This window comes from Taudactylus pleione, unplaced genomic scaffold (genome assembly GCF_031769625.1).
Source record: "Taudactylus pleione unplaced genomic scaffold, aTauple2 ptg000246l, whole genome shotgun sequence".
NCBI lineage: Eukaryota > Metazoa > Chordata > Amphibia > Anura > Myobatrachidae > Taudactylus > Taudactylus pleione.
The window spans coordinates 84,520-104,110 of NW_028284648.1; the positions used below are offsets into that span (position 1 = coordinate 84,520).

A 19,591-nucleotide genomic window follows, 5' to 3' on the forward strand; every position below is an offset into this window, starting at 1 on the left:
TGTGCAAAGTCAGCCAGAAAACGCCACCACGGTGGCTTGCATAAACAGTCTAGGAGGAACTCAAAGTCTGGTGGCCATGAAGGTGGTATTCCACAACCTGGGCGGGAGTTATCTCCCAACCATCTCAGCTGTGTTCATCCCAGGAGTCCTCAACTGGGAAGCGGACTTCCTCTGCTGGCACGATATTCATCCAGGGGAATGGTCTCTTCACCAGGAGGTATTTCAGCAAACGGGGCCTTACCGATATAGATCGCATGGCCTCCAGACAACCGCAAGTTGCATGTGTACGGGTCCAGAACAAGAGACGCTGCGGCTCTTCTGGTAGCGCTCTGTCGGTATGGTGGACCTTCCAGTTTGTGTACCAGTTTTCTCCGTTCTCCTTTCTTCCTCATGTGCTTCGAAAGTTCAAGCTAGATGGGGGTACGATCCTGCTGCTGACTCCAGCATGGCCCAGACGTCACTGGTGCTCAGATCTATGGAGTCTCTCTATCGACACTGTTGCCTCAAAGGTACGGACCTGTTGTCTCAGGGTCCTTTTACCTGGACCTGGGTAGCCTGTCTTTGACTGCATGGCACTTGAGACATACCTCCTAAGGGAAGGGGGTTCTCCAGCTTTGTGGTGAACACCATGCTCAGGGCTAGGCAACATGCTTCTGCCAGGATTTACCACAGGGTGTGGCATACCTGCTTTGAATGGTGTCGTCCCAGGGGGTACGGATCTACAAATATTTCGGATAACCATGGCTCTGGCTTTCCTACAGGCGGGCTTAGAAAGGGTCTCCGTCTTGCCTCCTTGAAGGTGCATGTTTCCCGCACTGAGTGTGGTTTCAGTGTAGGATTGCTCCGTTTCCTGTTATCTGCACCCTTATGCGGGGTGTTCTTCCCACTCAGCTTCCCTTTGTCACCCTAGTGGCTACTTGGGATTTGGCTGTGTCCTTAGGGCTCTCCAAGGACCTCTATTTGAACTCTGGGGTTCAGTGGACTTCAAATAACTTGCAGTGCAGGTTGTATTTCTTCTAGCTAGAGAAGGATGTCAGATTTGGGGGCTCTCTCTTCGTCCTCCCTTTCTGATTTTCAACAGGAACAGGGCGGTTCTTAGGACTCGCCCTGGTTTCCTTCCTAAGCTGGTGTCTTGTTTCCACATTAATGAGGAAATTATATTACCAGCCTTTATCTCACCAGACCTTTCAGCAGGTGAAGCCTCATTGGATGTGGTGTGTGTTCTACGTATTTATGTGGACTCCCTGTTTGTCCTCCAGGGTTTCCATAAGAAGGGTTGGTCTACCAACAAACAATCGTTGGCAAGGTGGATCGCATGGCGATCTGAGGCTTGCACTTATGAGGGCGTTCCAGTACCGCTGTTACTGCTCATTCTACTCGGTCTGTGGATCACTCGTGGGCAGTTCGCCGTGGCGCCTCGGCTGTTCAGCTTTGTGTGGCGGCCACGTGGTCTTCTGTCCATACCTTTGTAGGTATTATACATTTGATACCTTTGCCTCTCAGGATGCTTCCTTCGGGCGACGGATTCTCCTTTCTGCACAGGAGCGTCCCCACCCTTGAAGGTACTGCTTTGGGACATCCCCAAGGTATCCTGTGGATACACTATGGACCTTGCAGTAGAAAATAAGAGATATGGTAAGAACTTACCTTTGTTATCTCTATTTCTACAAAGTCCATAGGGTTCCACAGGACTCCCACCCGTGCTTCACATGTGGGTTTAGTTCTGGTCACCGGTTTTCCGTCTCCTTCTCTGTGAGAGTGTGACTCGTGTGTTCCAGTCTTCCGTCTCTCTGTTTTCTCCTCCTCTGGCCTATGGCTTGGTATGTTTATTTATTGACAGTTTCTTATATAGCGCAGCAAGATTAACATTATACTGGGTAAAAGACATACATAAGGGTAAGAGGGCCCTGCTCGCAAGCTTACAATCTATAGGGAAATAGGTGTTGATACACAAGGAGAGGTGCTATTGCAAATTGGTCCAGCCCAATTGCAGATATTCTTGGTGGGCTGTATAATCCAATCACACTGGAAAGTTGGCCTAGGGTTAGGAGGATGTTCAATTGAAGAAAAGGAATATGTGATAGGTGTTTACTATAAGAAGAGAGTTAGATAGGGAGCTATAAAAGGTTAGGTGGGCAGTCCTGGAATCTGATAAGCTTGTCTAAAGAGGTGAGATTTCAGAGAACGCTTATATGTTTGGAAACTAGTGGAAAGTCTTATTGTGCGTGGGAGGGCATTCCACAGGGTGGGTGCAGCCCGAAAAAAGTCCTGTAACCGTGCATGGGAACAAGTAATGCGCGAGGATGACAGACGCAGATCTTGTGCAGAACGGAGATGTCGGGTTGGAAGATATTTTGAGATAAGTGAAGAGATGTATGTTGGTGTGGTTTGATTAATAGCTTTATGTGTGAGTGTAAGTATTTTAAATTGAATACGGTAGAAGACCGGCAGCCAAAGGAGGGACTGACAGAGTGGATCAGCAGACACTGAACGTTTGGTGAGAAAGATCAACCTCGCAGCTGCATTCAAAATGGATTGTAGTGGGGAGAGCCTGTTTTTGGGAAGACCAAAAAGAAGACTATTGCAATAGTCAATGCGGGAAATTATGAGTGCATGTATAAGAGTTTTTGCAGTGTCTTGCGTAAGATATGGTTGAATTTTGGCTATGTTTCTTAGATGTATGTAACAGGATTTAGAGACAGATTGAACTGTCTTTTGTTCCCCACATTCAGAGTCAAGGATCACACCTAGGCAGCGAGCTTGTGGGGTGAGGTAGATTGTCGAGTTGTCAACAGTAATAGAGATATTAGCTTAGTCACTGCTATTGGCTGGTGGAAATATAATTAATTCTGTTTTGGATATATTAAGTTTTAGGTGGCGAGATGACATCCAAGATGAAATGGCAGAGAGACATTCAGTGACACGGACCAGCACAGATGGTGACAAATCTGGGGAGGATAGGTAAATTTGAGTATCGTCCGCGTACAGATGATACTGAAAACCAAAAGAGCTGATTTGTTTGCCAAGAGAGGTGGTATATATTGAGAAAAGCAGAGGACCTAATACTGAACCTTGTGGTACGCCAACTGATAGAGGTAGCGAGGTGGAGGTAGAATCAGAAAAGCGAACAGTGAAAGAGCGATTAGATAGGTAAGATGAGAACCAAGAAAGGGCTGTGTCTTGAAGACCTATGGATTGTAGTGTTTGTATGAGAAGAGAGTGGTCAACAGTGTCAAAGGCAGCTGAGAGATCTAGAAAAATTAGAAGTGAGTAACGGCCTTTAGCCTTGGCAGTGACCAGATCATTTACTACCTTAGCCAGTGCTGTCTCAGTGGAGTGTTGGGAACGAAAGCCTGACTGAAGTGGATCCAATAAGTTGTGGGTGTTAAAGTGTGTGAGGCGAGTGTAGGCAAGTCTCTTCAGGAGCTTGGAGGGGCAAGGTAGCTGGGAGATAGGACGGTAATTTGAGAGAGAGTTAGGGTCAGAATTATGTTTTTTCAAAATGGGAGTGATCACTGCATGCTTGGGAGTGATCACTGCATGCTTGAACAGTGATGGAAAGATACCAGTAGAGAAAGAGAGATTACAGATTTTAGTTAAATGTGGAACGAGCACAGGAGACAGAGCTTTACGGATTTGTGAGGGTATAGGATCAAGAGGAGAGGTAGTAGAGTAGGAGGATGAGAAGAGTGTAGCTACTTCATCTTCATTAGTGGGGTCAAATGATGAGAATGTGCCACTGGGTTCAGGTATGGAATTGAACAAGACCCTGGCTGAGGAAGTGCATACCATTTCATTTCGGATATTATCAATCTTGTTTTTGAAATAGGAAGCAAGATCTTGTGCACTGATAGTAGGAGGTGGGTTGGGTGATTGAGGGGTAAGAAGGGATTTAAATGTATTAAAAAGTCGCTTGGGGTTAGAGGCTTGGGCAGAGATAACAGATTGGAAATATGTCTGTTTGGCATTATCCAGTGCATTAAGATAAGAGTGGTAGGTCGTCTTATATGTGAGGAAGTCACTTGGAGTATGAGACTTTCGCCACTGACGTTCTACTTTACGTGAGTTTTTTTGTAGGTGTCTTGTGAATTTGGAATGCCACGGTTGACGTCTAAGTCTACGCGGAATGTGATGGGTAGCTGGAGCTACTTCATCAAGGGCTAGTTCTAGGGTCTGGTTCAGGTGTGATACAGCAGTCTCAGGAGAAGTGAAAGTAGAAAAAGGTAAGAGTGATTGTTGCAGAGAGGTGGATAGTTGTTCAAAATTAATAGCATTAATATCTCTGCGGGTTTGAGGAGGTTTGGTTGATTTGCTTGGCATTGAGGCTGATGTAATGGAGGAGAGTGTGCAGGTGTTAAGGTTATGATCTGAGAGAGGGAAAGGAGAATTAGTGAAATCAGAGACTGAGCATAGTCTGGTAAATACAAGATCAAGGCAGTGGCCATCTTGATGAGTAGAAGAGTCAGTCCATTGGGAGAGGCCAAGAGAAGATGTTAAGGAGAGAAGTTTGGAGGCATGAGGGGATTGTGGACTGTCAATGGGGATATTGAAATCACCCATAGTAATGGTGGAGATGTCAGAGGATAGGAAGTGAGGGAGCCAGGCAGAAAAATGTTCCAGAAATTGATTGGGTGGTCCAGGTGGACGATAGATAGCAGCAATGCGCAGAGAGAAAGGAGTGAAAGTCCTAATAGAATGTACTTCAAATGATGTAAATGTAAGGGATAGTACCTGTGGAATAACTGTGTATGTAAAAGATTGGGACAGTAGTATTCCTACTCCACCTCCTTTACTATTACCAGGTATGTAACTGAGGGTGCCTAAGCCTGGTTATAGGAGAGGAGGCCCCGATGCATCCTGGGACTAAAAGATTAACTGTGTAGTGCCCGACGGCAGAGCCATCACCTATACCCCAAGGTATCCTGTGGAACCCTATGGACTTCGTAGAAATAGAGATAACAAAGGTAAGTTCTTACCATATCTCTTATTTTTCCAGGAAATTACTGTACCACATAAATTGGGAGTATGTTAAAAAGGGTGCAAGTATATTTCCGTTTCGTAAAAACACAATTTAAAAACCTGCCTGCTGCGATCACGTGCGATATTTAAAACACGACACAGCCATACCGCCCATCAAAAAATCAGACCCAATACGTTGAAACCATTTTGAACGAGTTTTTTTTCTCCACTAAAAATTTGCGCAGTCGCTTTTCGCCAAAGTAGGCAACTTGCAATTTTTTCCCCCCGCTAATTTATCATTAGGGGAGGGGTGGGGCGAGGTAGGATGGCCAAAGGGTTCTGAAAGAAATCCCCACATTTTTATCCAAAAATAGGGATTTTGCATTTTTTCCCGCCTGTCTGGAAAAAACTTTTCTCCAGTTTTTTTTCGCCTGTTGATGTTTTCGCCTGTTTTTTGTCGAAAATGTCACCAGTTTTTTTTAATCGAAAACGTAAGTTTGACAATGGCGAAAAACACAACCGTTTTCGCTGCTAATTGAATATGGCCCTTAGTATTAATACATAAATATTTTCACATTCACTATACAGGTTGAGTCTCCCATATCCAAATATTCCGAAATACGGAATTTTTTTGGCTTGACTGAGAAAATGAAACCTTTGATTTTTGATAGTTCAATGTACACAAACTTTGTCTAAGGCAGAAATTATTACAAATATGGTATAAAATTACCTTCAGGCTTTGTGTATAGGGTGTATATGAAACATAAATTAATTTCATGTATGTACACAAACTTTGTTTGAGCCACAAAATTATTGAAAATATTGTATAAAATGACCTGCAGGCTGTGTATAAGGTGTATATTACATATAAATGCATTCTCTGTGTATATTTGGGTCCCATTCCCAAGATATTTGATTATGATATGCAATTATTCCAAACTACGGAATATTCCGTTATCCAAAATACCCCTGGTCCCAAGCATTTTGGATATCGGAGACTCAACCTGTAATAGTTTAAAACTGACAAACAAGCTTTACCTTCTCTTTGTCCTTTTGAAGTTGTTTCTGAAGTTTTTTCACTTTACTCTTTGAATGCTTCAGCTTCTCACGAACGTCAACATCTTGCAAGTCTAACTGAGTAAATTTCTCTCTATTCTCTTCGATAAATTTGGTGATTTTATTGATTTGCCTAAATAATAAAATAAAATATATATGTACATATACATACGCATCTCAAAATATATGTTGAAAAACATGCACCTTATAGTCTAGTAAGTACTGGTTATTTTTTTTATTAAGGTGCAAGATTGTGACCAATATGATCAATTTTATGATCACTCTTATCCACATTGTTGAACATTAAAAAGGGACCACCAGCGATACTACATTGACAAGGAATAAGAAAATTTGACACATAAAAGTCCGGACAACTGCACTCATAAGTGTACTGCTTCCTAAGGTTCAAAACGCTCCTGTTTCATGAACCGGCCTCCACTCCACCTGGTGTCTTTTCTTGTATGATACTACATTTTTTGGGTCCATGCATGTAAAAGATACCATTATATACGGAGATCCTACAGGGATACCTGTTTCTGACTCAAAGATCTTTTACTACATCTAAATTTAAGCATTTATGCTGTATGAAGCGCCAATATCCACTTCCTATCTATTTCGTTTAGGGATACAACATTGATATGCATCCCATAGTTGTACATTCCACATAGTACTACACTATATTGCTTTCGCTCTCCTCTGTGGGTTCGTTTGAGGCTAGTTAAGGTTGCCAGCTACACAAAATAATTAGTTCTGTTTGTGCAGTGGAAGGCCTATAACAGGCTCCCTGGGTCAAAATTCTGCCCCGTGCACTCCGCAGTGACGTCTGACCAGGACCCCAACACTCGATTAGGCATCCCAATTGAGACCCGTCTGCAGTTTTCACTCAATTCATCCAGTGGAAGGCTAAGCACAGGTTCCCCGGGTCAAAGTTCTGCCCAGTGTACACCAACAGGAGGTCACCGACAAGGACCCTAACTCCCCTAAAACCTGGCCAGGATCCACCTGGTCCACCTTGTACTGGTTTCACCCTAATCAGTGCAGGGGTGCCCAAATGAATAACCGGACAAACAGCCAATTAATTTTATATATAAAGGAGGTAGATAGATATATTATCTATATATCCACACAGTCAAAAAAGGTGTAAAATAGAACATTTTTAGATTGCTTTGCAGCTCACCTAATTGAGTTGGGCAAGGTCTCATTTTAGACCTATTTATATGGTATATAACAGAAGTGTTTTTCAATAAAAATTGAACATGTCAAATTTTCAAAATCAAAAATACGATTTTTGTTGCTACCGGTTAATTCCTCTTCTCTGTTTTCCAAAGATATATAAAACATATATAAGAACAAAATCCCTGTTTTTTTCTGCCTTCCTATGGGGGACACTGTAGACTGCCCCTTAGGGAGGGAGCGCACCTGTGCGGGAAAATAACACCTGTGAGGGTCTATAATAATTTGGAGAGTGTTAATTAAAAGCATAGTTTCATCAGTACTTCGAAAAAAATCTATTTTCCTTTACACAAATTCCATGAGATTGAACCAGCAGCTGACAACACCCGAAATAGGATACTAAGGGCCTGATTCAACTTTGGGAATAGAGTGAGAATTAGCACTTAACTGTGTATCTGGACAAATCATATTGCAATGCAAGGGGTGTAAATACATACATTTTTTTGCCTTTAGTGTAAATACTGGTTGCTTTTGCATGTAGCCCATAGACACTGCACAGCTTTATTATTGCTCTATAATTTAGATGTCAGTTTTGACACCTCCCTCCCAAATCTAAATATCTCCGCACATTTTAAATGTGCCCCACCTGCAGTGCAACATGGTTTCACCAAGATGATCAGTTAAGTGCTAAATCTCACTCTATTCCCAAAGCTGAATCAGGCCCTAAGTTTGGACTCCATGAAGAGAAAGACAGAATGAAGACCCTCTGACACATTTTATGTCCTGTTAACCAATGAAATGTACACATTTACTGTATAGCCTTTTTTGGCAAATGTTTGTAACAGCAGTTTTCTTGAACTTATAAAAAAGCGGCTTAAAAAAAGAAGTAACTCAGAGCGGAGTTGAATTAGTCACACTGTGTGCTGGGTTTACTTTTCTCCACAGCTGGCTGGATAATACAAGAGCAGAGTTTCTCATACCTTGGTCCAGGGGTAGAAAGCCTCATCACCCAAACATTTCCTGGGGGCTCGTCCAAGATCCCCAACTGCCTGTCCAGAACTGACCAATGACCACCTGGACCTTGGGAATCGCAGAAGCAAATTCCGTAAGTTGAGTAGTTGAAAAAAAAAATGTGCATTTGCGCGTTCACTACTCTCTTCTGCACTTCCTAATTAGTATTGTGTGGTTCAGTAGGGACGGGCTAATCGGGGATCTATGAACAATATATGACAAACCTGCTCTTTTAAAGTATAAGTTGTCTTGTCTTGAAGATAAGTGAAAGTAGTATGATTGTATGTGTTCTAACTATGAGATGTATATAAAGGATTCAGATCTTTAAATAATCAACCAAAGGCTGCACTGCTCACCTGTAAATAAAGGCTTGACCTTGTCTTTTGAGAACTGCTGCCCCTGGGTTGAGACATTCACTGATCTCCTCGCTCTCATAGTAGCTTTAAAAAGTGACACCTAGCGCCTAAACACGGTAAAAGTATAAAGGGTGCAGAGAAAGGTGCCCATTGAGTAGGGATAGGGTCCTTCGTGTTTCCCTAATGGTACCCCCTAGGGGCGACTGAGGCCGGAGGTTTGTACAGGTTATTCATCTGTATAGCATGCCAGAAGGGTTAGAACAGTGGGTCATTATCTGTGGGGTATTATAGTGATATTGGGAATACTGTATTGTCTCTCGAAATTAGGGACAGGGATAACAGGTCTCCAGAGTCTGATATATGAACCACATACAACTAAAGTGTGAGGGGTGTAAGGATTCAGGAAAGACTAGGAGCCGGTAACCCACAATGGGGGCTTAGGGCAATAAAGGCAGGCATAGCAGAAGAATTACCATGTGCTCCTGTGGATCCAGGGAGGGGAAAAGTGCACTTAAAAGATGTTCAAAAGATACTACAGAAAGCAAGGATGCCCAGGGTAGGTTCCCTAGAACCTGTTAAGATGGGAAACCTTTGCAAAAGAAAACAAGGCTTGGATAAAGTAAGAAAGTAGGCAAGCAAGTACAGGCTTGGTTAAAGGTAGCCAAAGAAATACATAAATAACAGGAGGCAACACAAAAGACTTAGTTTATGGAAGATTGTGGTCAAAATACTGTGAGGCCAGTCCTAGTGACCACTTTTGCAAATCAACAGGTATCACTAACAGCCTCTGATTTAAGCTCAAAGTACCCAAGTTTGGCTCCATTTACCATACACCAGTAAGGGATGGCAGGAAATGCCCTGTATGTGGTAAACGTGTACCCAATGCTTAAACTAATTGCCCATTTTGTGCATGCCGCCTCTCTTGCCAACTGATTACTTCCACCCACTCCCGCATCCGAGATTTTTCCCGTGCTGCTCCCTACCTTTGGAATGCTCTTCCTCTCCCTATCAGACTCTCCACCTCTCTACAAATCTTCAAACGGGCTCTCAAGACCCACTACTTCATCAAGGCCTTTCAGCACTCATCCTAACCCACCTCATGCTCTTTCCTTCCTATCTTCCCCTTCTGTGTCACGCCTGTCTGTCTGCCTCTCCCCTTAGAATGTAAGATCTCATGAGCAGGGACCTCTTCCCTCATGTGCTTCTCTTTACATTTTCTTCTACTCTCTACTCCCAATTAGGGCACCTAACACGGAACTGCCAACTCCCGGCAGCTTATTGTGAGTGCTTTAATCGCTATTTCTGCAATGTCGTGTCCTTGCCCTACACTGTAATGTACTGTAAGTTACTTGTTTCTTGTTCACCTATTAGTTCTATGTAAGGTGCTATTGAACACTTGTGGCACCATATAAATAAAGGATAATAATAATAATTTTGTGAGAACCAAGTACCCCGGCCAGGGGAACCCTGTGATAAACAAGGCTTAACAAGATCACCTCATTATCCATCACTTCCACACTTATCACCAGTTACACCACCAGCTCCTCCACTGCCTTATGCAGGAGGAATTTTCAGCCCTATTCCCAAACAGGGGTGGTCAGGCACCTTAAAGACTTAGATGGTTAATAAAAACAGACAGGTGTGCAAGAAGAAAGCCACAGGAAATAATGAACCTTACACCTGTGAACATTGTGGGGGTGAATAGATAAACTTTTAGAAAGGGATAGGTCCATTCCCATACCAAAACACATCTGTAGAGGCTTATCCTGTAACTACACAGGAGGTGTTTGAACCAGATCCCCAGAATGCGTCAGTTATGATAAGAGTAAGAACCCAAAATCAGTATAGACACTGGACGGCAGCAGAGATGAATGATATTGTAAATAAAGCCCCAGACACCAGAAATAATCCAATGGCCAACCACAGACATGTGGAGAGATTAGTACTTGGGCAGATTTGGAGGAAATATGTAGGATGACAGTGGGAACAGGCAGCCTGACAAAAATACTAGCAGTAGTAGCTCTGCTTAAAGACAAGGCAGCAGATTTAGTGCTGGACCACTCATTGATAATACAGGTTCTCCACTCAGTAACAAATACTTAACCAGGCCAGAACTAAGCATGTTTCTGCAGCCAGGTTAACAAATGTGACCATTAAGAGGTGCAGTGTTGAATCCTGATACATTGCTTCCAACGCAGGATTCAAAAGAGGGGAATAGCAAGGGAGGCACACACACACCTGTTGACAACATATCAGGTAATGACAATAAGGAACACAACAGTGAGGATGATGTGGGGGATAATGTACTGCAACTAAAGTCAGATAAAACCACAAATCAATTTTTCTGAACATAATTGTCTTGAACTTATGAAAATGAAGGAACTAGAGAATGTGACAGATGTTCCCTTAACTAATCCAGACTGGGAATTGTTTGTAGATGGCTCTAGATATTATCATGAAGGGTCCCCAAGAACAAGGTATGCAGTCACCACCTTAGAGAAGGTATTGATTCAGCAACCACTCCCACCTTCCTGCTCAGCACAGGAAGCAGAGTTGAGGGCACTCGCTGAGGCATGTATGACGACTGAAAAATCAGACAGCAAACATTTACACTGACTCCAGGTACGCCTCGGGTGTGGCCCATGATTTTGGGCTTATTTGGAAGAGTAGGGATTTTATGGGCTCAGCTGGTAAACCCATTGAGCATGATGAGCTCATTAGATCCTTGTTTGCAGCCTTAAAGCTTCCAAGTAGAGTAGCCATTTTAAAAAGGTGCAAGCACACACCAAGGAGAAAACAGCTGAGGCCAAAGGGAATGCCAAAGCAGATGCTGCGGCTAAGCAAGCTGCCCTGTTACCGATCCCAGCCCTCTATGGTATAGAAACAGACACAAAGACCCCATGGACATACAGACATTACACCAATTTCAAAAACAGGCCACAGAAGGAGAAAGGAAAGACTGGCAGAAAGAGGGAGCCACCTGTGTTAATATGCATTGGGCAAAGGCCACCAGGTGGTGCCTCCCAAGGGCTCTATATCCCCTGATGACCCAACTGGCCCACAGTCCAGTGCATAGTTCAAAGGAGGCCATGGTTAACACGGTGCTCCAGCACTGGATAGCACCAGGCTTTAATGCAGCAGCTACAGCGTACGTAGCATCATGCCAGGTGTGTGGGAAACACAATCCAGGACAGTAAAAGTACCACAAAGGCATACACCAAAGCCATTATACCCAGAGACTGCAGGTAGACTATATTCAGTTGCCTAAGGAGGGGACATAGGAGTACACCCTCGTCAGTACAGACCTCTTCTCTAATTGGCCAGTTGCCAAAGCCACTGCAAAACAACAGCCAAGAAATTAATAAGTGAAGTAATTTGCAGATATGGGATATAGAGGGTCACACTTTACAGGAGAAATTATGCATCATATCATAAAGGATATAGGCATTGAACAAGCCTTTCACACCCCTTATAGGCCTCGGGCCAGTGGGTGTGTACAGACTAAATGGTACCTTCAAACTTAAGATACAAAAGATGATGGCACAGACAGACAAGACATGGGTGGACTGACTGCCCATAGCTTTATATTCAGTAAGAACCACCCCCAGTAAGCAATAGAAGTCGTTACCTTAAAGAGATATTATTCTTAGGATCTCCTAAGACCGGGAGTAAATTCCCCCAACAGTTGCAGCACAATCATGCAGATTTGACAGACTATGTAGCTACTCTTTGTAATCAAGTGAATAATATCCATTGTCTAGTTTTCTGATACCTTCCGGACCCAGAACGGTACCTGGCATACATTCATTAGAACCGGGCAATTGGGTATACACTAAGACAAGCCAGAAAGTCTCTGGAGCCAGGATTTGATGGTCCGTATCAAGTTCTGTTAACTACACCAACTTCAGTGAAAACTGGAGGAAAGAGCATGTGGAAACACAACTCACATTGCAAGAAGTTGACGGTCAAGACTGAACCACCATCATGAATCCTTTTTATGTAATAATGTTGGCTATACTTAGTCTAGGGGTAGGCACACACACAAGGGGACAACAGAAGGACAATTAGAGTACTCTATAGTAACCAGACTTACCAGTTACACAAATTGAATGTAACATGGTCATGGTTCTATCTATCTATCTATATATATATATATATATATATAAAAATAAAAACAGAAAACCCAGCACTCACCATGTTTAAACACTCACAATGATGTATAAATAAGTAAATAATGGGGATTTAGTTCATGGATTGATCAATGCATTTAAGCCCGCAGCCCACATCACGGGACCCCACTTTCTGCAGGTCCTACACTATCCGTCACACTAATGGAAACCTGTTAGCTGCTATCACATAGTTTAGACTGAAAAAATATATATATGTGTAGTTTTGGACAATATAATGTGAGGCATCTCTACTGGGCGCCAAGGGAACATGATAATATTACTATCATAAGTGGAACAAAAATTAAGTGTTCTACTGATATGTTTACAGGCTATAAAGGATTTCTGAAAACGTGGGCACAGGGTATTCATAGGAAGCCCAACAACTATAGAAAGAGGTGTAGTGCTAGTTTGCACTAATGCCATGCAATTACCAAATTCAGTAATGATGATGAGGATGTACGTCCTAAATAATAAGCCCACTATAAGGAATGACTCACTAGTTAAAGTTCCCTCCACTTGTGTAAATGTGCTTATCCAAAGAAAAAACCACTATATAAAAGATTCAATATTTCTTTTCCCCCAGAACCAAAATGCTACAGCAGGCAGTAGAGAGAATGGTATGATACATTGCTAGCAGCATCAGGTACAGGTTTAGGGTTACTTAATAGTATAGATATAGAAACTTTAGCCAGCAAATGAGTAATGCAGGCGAAGATATGAGAATATTAGTTACAATGAAAGCTACATGGATACCGAATAACGATATTTACAGGTGTTCAATAGCACATTGTTTAACACACTTTACCGGTCAACAAATGTTTAAAAACTGGTTCAATTGGACTGAATGTTTTCTCAGAACCATGCATCAACATATGCAAAAGGGCAAAGCACAAACACAGTTAATGACAGGTAACGAACAAGTATATAGAAGGATGTTTAATATATCTTCCCGGTTATGGATACAAATTCAGGGTAAGATGATGTTGTATATTGACAACTTTTGCACGGGTGAAGTTCATGTGTATAATGTCACACAGAGACAGGTGATGTGTAAGTATTTCATCTTACCAGACCCCTTGTGGACAACTACTGGAGGGACCCAGTTGTGGACTGTCCAGATGAGAGGTACACACAGACACTAGTAATAGGATACGACATATCCCTGTGTACAGATACCGATGATGGATTAGTATGTCCTCAGCAAACACAGCTATATGAGCCTTGTAAGTCAGAACATCCAACCAGTGTATGCAACTGGGAATTGTATGATAAAGAGGTGGATATATTTTTTAGAAGTAGAGCCTCAGGTTGTAGGCCTAGTCACATATGATATGAATACAACTTCCCTCTATAATTTACCAAATCCTTTTTCCAGATGCTTATTTAACGTTACACACCTCAGGTTGGAGAACACTACTTATGTGTTCTATGCGAAGAGACAAGAAGATGTACAGTTTGAATTTCAGGTGACTGACATAAAGCCCCATACCCTTACAGTTAATCTCCAAAGTATCATTAATACTATTAATAACAGAAAAACTTGTTTACCACTTGCAGAAAGTAAACTATTATGCCCATAATGCACAAATGCAGACAGTTTTAGAAGCAGAGAAATTGGTGGAAGTAGCAAGACAATTTCCTGCACCATTAGTGGGATGTGTTCACAGGTAACTCACCTTCAGTCAAAAATAAGAGATAGTCCATAGGGTTCCACAGGATACCTTGGGATATAGGCGATGGCTCTGCCGTCGGGCACCACAGTGTTAAACTTTTGGTCCCAGGATGCACGAGATCGCCTCTCCTATACCCCACCCCCAAGGCACCTTCCGTTACGTAACAAGCCAGAGGAATAGAAAAAAAAAGAGAGAAGGAAGACCGGAACACACAAGATTCACATTCTCAGAGAAGGAGACGGAAAACCGGTGACCAGAACTAAACCCATCTGAAACACAGGAGCGACAGGGTGGGAATCCTGTGGAACCCTATGGACATCGTAGAAATTGAGATAAAAGATAAATTCTTACCATCTCTCTTATTTTCTACTGCAGGGTCCGTACGGTATCCACAGGATACCTTGTGGATGTCCCAAAGCAGTACCTTCAAGGGTGGGGACGCTCACGTGCAGAAAGGAGAACCCGCCGCCCGAAGGAACCATTCTGAGACTCAAAGCATAATACCTTACAAAAGGTATGGACAGAAGACCACGTGGCCGCCTTACAAAGCTGAACAGCCGAGGCGCCACGGTGAACTGCCCACGAGACCGAGTAGAATGAGCAGTCACAGAGGGCGGCACTAGAATGCCCTCATGAGTGTAAGTCTCAGAGATCGCCATGCGAATCCACCTGGCCAACGTCTTTGTTGGCAGGCCATCCATTCCTATGGAAACCGTAGAGGACAAACAAGGAGTCCGACTTCTAAAGGGAACTGGTACGGTCCACGTAAATAAGGAGAGCACGTACCACATCCAATGAGGCCTCACCTGTGGAGAGGTCTGGTGAGTTAAAGGCCGGCACTGTAATTTCCTCATTAATTTGGAAACTAAACACCACCTTAGGAAGGAAACTAGGGCGAGTCCTAAGAACCGCCCTGTTCCTGTGAAAAATCAGAAAGGGAGGGCGACGAGAGCCCCCAAAACTGACACCCTTCTAGCTGAAGCAATAGCTAGAAGAAATACAGTCTTCGCTGCAAGCCATTTGAAGTCTACTGAGCCCAGTGGTTCAAATGGAGGTCCTTGGAGAGCCCTAAGGACCATAGCAAAACCCAAGTAGCCAAAGGGGGGACAAGGGGAGGCTGAATGCGAAGCCTGCATAAAGGTGCAGATATCAGGAAGCGGAGCAATCCCACGTTGAACACACGCATCTTCAAGGAGGTGAGGCGTAGACCCCTTTCTAAGCCTGCCTGTAGGAAAGCTCGAGCCCTGGATATCCGAAATACCCGGGGATCGTACCGCGACACCATTCGAAGTAGGTATGCCACACCCTGTGGTAAAACCTGGCAGAAGCGGGTTTCAGAGCTCTGAGCATGGTGTTCACCACAGAGCTGGAAAACCCCTTAGCCCCTAGGAGGGATGTCTCAGGAGCCACGCCGTCAAAGACAGACGACCCATATCCAGGTAAAGGCAAGGACCCTGAGACAACAGGTCCGGATATTGAGGCAACAGCAACTGAGTGTCGATAGAGAGACTCCGAAGATCTGAGTACCAGTGACTTCTGGGCCAAGCTGGAGCCACCAGCAGGATCATACCCCCTTCTTGCCGGAACTTTCAAAGAACTCGAGTAAGAAGGGAGAACTGAGGAAACAGGTACGCAAACTGGAAGGTCCACTGTACCGACAGAGGGCCTGATTCAGAGCTCTGCATCAGTGCCTGCCTATTGTATTTTTAGAGCGGCCTCCTGGCCCATCGCATAGCTGTGCGAGCGGCCAGGATGATGGTCGCGATGGTCAAGACCATCGCGACCATCAGACTTGCGACGAGACCCTTGTGGTAATGTCTCGTTGCTGCAAGTCCCAGTGGACTTCTTGCTCTTACAGAACAAGAAGTCTACCCACTGACGTCACTTGTGATGTCAATGGGGCCGGCCCTAGACGGTAGGCGTTCCCATGGGAATGCCTCCGTCTGGGCAGCCACACCCCCGCCCACCAAAGGGGGCGTGCTGTCACTCAACATCGACAGCAAGTCCCCTTTGTAGCGAGACCCGGAGCGACGGCTTGCTCGTCGCTATCCGGGTCTCGCGCATGCACACTGGGCCAACATCGACCCGGTTGCGAACAGGTCTGAATCAGGCCCAGAGAGTCTACCAGGAGAGCCTCTGCGTCTCTTGTTCTGGACCCATACACTAGCAGCTTGCAGTTGTGTCTGGAGGCCATGAGGTCTATTCCTGGAAGGCCCCACTTGTCCACTAGGAGATGAAATACCTCCTGGTGAAGGGACCATTCCCCTGGATGCATCGTGCTGGCTGAGGAAGTCTGCTTCCCAGTTGAGGACTCCTGGGATGAAAACTGCAGAGATGGCTGGGAGATTGCCTTTCGCGCCCAAGACAGAATGCGGGATACCTCTTGCAGGGCCGCCTAACTTAGAGTTCCTCCCTGACGGTTAATGTAAGCCACCATGGTGGCGTTGTCCGACTGAATTTGCAAGGGCTTTCCCTGCAGAATGAGTCTTGCATGTTGCAGCACTCTGAATCCTGCCCGAAGTTCCAATATATTGATCGGGAGGGCAGACTCCGCTGACTTCCACCGTCCCTGAAAGACGTGCGGACCAGTCAGTGCCCCAGCCAGACAGGCATCCATCGTGAGAAGGACCCAGTCCGGGATTCAAAACAGGCGTCCCTTGTTGAGATGAGAAGTCTGTAACCGCCAAGCTAGAAACAGTCGCCCCTCCGGAGAGAGCACCATCGTCTGTGTCATTATCCGACGGGGTAAACCATCCCACCTGGAGAGAATTAACCTCTGCAGAGGTCTGGAATGAAACTGAGCATACTCCACCATGTCGCACGTCGACACCTTAGACCCCAGGAATCACATCACTGAGTGGATACTCGGCGACCCTAGAGACAAGTGCGTATCCTTGTCTGTAACACAGAGATCTTCCCTTCAGTCAAGAAAATCTTCTACTGTTGAGAGTCCAACAGTGCACCCACATGAGTCATTCTCTGGGATGGAGATAGGGAGGACTTCCTCCAATTTATCAGCCAGCCGTGGGTCTGCAACACTGAATGTCAGTTGCAGATGGCTGCAAAGTATTTTGGGAGACCCTGTTAACAGTAGAAGGATGTCCAGGTAGAGTAGCAGGCGAATCTCCTGTAGCTGCAGGTGGGCTGCCATGACCTTGGTAAACATGAAGCTGGTAATGGTGGTCTAGTACCGCAAATATGAGAAAAACTTTGATGAGCTGTGGCAATAGGGATATGCAGGTAGGCATCCTGAATATCCAGAGACACCGTAATGTCCCCAGGTTCCCTAGCTAATATAATGGAATACAGGGTTTCCATCCTGAACCTGGGCACCCTTCGAAACTTGTTTAGGGACTTGAGGTTGAGAACAGGACATTAGGAACAGTTTGGTTTTTGTACCAGAAAGAGGTTGGAATAATAACCCGTCCCCCCTAGGTGTAACAGGACAGGCATTATGACCCCTGCTTGGAGCATAGAGTGCACAACCTTCTGGATCTCCAACGCATTGTCTGAACGAATGCCTGTGGTGAAAACAAGAGATATAGTAAGAACTTACCTTTGTTATCTGTTTCTACAAGGTCCTTAGGGTCCATAGGGCCTTGACCTTGGGGCATAGGTAGGCAGGGCAACCAGTCTGGGCACCACACAATTAATCTCTTTGAGCCTCCCAGGATGCAGCAGACTCCCCTCCTATACCCCGCCCCCCGGCCAAGGCACCCTCAGTTACGTTACCAAGCCAGAGGAGGCGAAAATCTAAAGGAGAAATCCATACTCACAGACAAGAGAAAGAAAACTGGACTACCAGAACCAGACCCTTCTGAAACACAGGGCGGGCGCCCTGTGGACCCTAAGGACCTCGTAGAAACAGAGATAACAAAAGGTAAGTTCTTACCATAACTCTTGTTTTCTACATTAGGGTCCACAAGGACTTGACCTTGGGGATGTCCCAAAGCAGTACCCTTCAAGGGCTGGGATGCTCCTGTGCAGAAAGGAGAATCCGCCGCCCGAAGGAAGCATCCTGAGAGGCGACGGTATCGAAAGCATAATACCTCACAAAGGTCTGAAGCGTACACCATGCGGCGGCCTTACAGAGCTGAACAGCCGAGGCGCCACGCCGAGCTGCCCACGAGGGACCTACAGACCTCGTAAAATGAGCAGTGACCGAGGGCGGAACAGGAATGCCCTCATGAACATAGGCCTTGGAAATTGCCAAACAAATCCAACGGGCCAAAGTTTGCTTATTGGCCGGCCAACCTTTTTTGAGAAAACCGTACAACACAAAAACAATCCGATTTCCAGAAATAGGTGCGCTCCACATAAATGCGAAGAGCGCGAACCACATCCAACGTGGCCTCATCCGCCAACAAACCAAGAGAGTGAAAGGCCGGAACAATGATCTCCTCCTAATATGGAAACTGGATACCACCTTAGGGAGAAAACCAGGGCGAATCCTAAGAACCGCCCTATCTTGATGAAAAATCAAATAAGGGGGACGAGAAGAAAGTGCCCCCTAATCCGACACTTCTAGCAAATGATATAGACACAAGAAAAACAACCTTAGTTGTAAGCCATTTGAGGTCCACTGAGCCCAGTGGTTCAAATGGAGAGCCTTCAGCACCACCGCCAAGTCCCATGGTGCCACCGGAGGGACAAAGAGGGGCTGAATGCGAAGAAGCCCTTGCATAAAGGTGCGGACATCAGCCAGAGGAGCAATCTGACGCTGAAACTACACCGACAAGGCAGACACCTGCACCTTCAAAGAAGCAAGGCGCAGACCCTTATCTAAGCCTGCCTGAAGGAAGACGAGGACTCTAGAAACTCGAAACACCAAAAGGATCATATTTCAGGGGTTGGCATCACAAAAATAGGCGTGCCAGACCCTGTGGTAAATCCTGGCCGGAGCCAGCTTCTTAGCCTGGAGCATGGTGGTAACCACCGAGAGATGTTTCAAGAGCCACGCCGTCAAAGACAGCCGACCCAGATCCGGGTAAAGACACGAACTGAAAGGTCCAACGTACCGACAGAGCGTCGGTAAGGAGAGCTCCTGCGTCTCTTGTTCGGGAGCCGTATACCCGCAGCTTGCGATTGTGTCTGGATGCCATTAGATCTATTTCTGGAAGTCCCCACCTGTCAACCAGGAGCTGAAATATGTCCTGGTGAAGAGACCATTCCCCTGGACGCACGTTGTGACGGC

The 19,591-nt window shown here is 45.0% G+C and overlaps 1 protein-coding gene across 1 annotated transcript in view; it reads right to left on the reverse strand.

The window, feature by feature from the left end:
- The window catches only part of SMC4 (structural maintenance of chromosomes 4), a 142,092-nt gene that overhangs the window by 76,025 nt on the left and 46,476 nt on the right, over positions 1–19,591 (reverse strand). Inside the window, exon 9 of the mRNA XM_088479818.1 lies at positions 5,998–6,148. Within this exon, the coding sequence (XP_088335944.1) occupies positions 5,998–6,148 (151 nt within the window). The remainder of the gene's footprint in view (positions 1–5,997; positions 6,149–19,591) is intronic.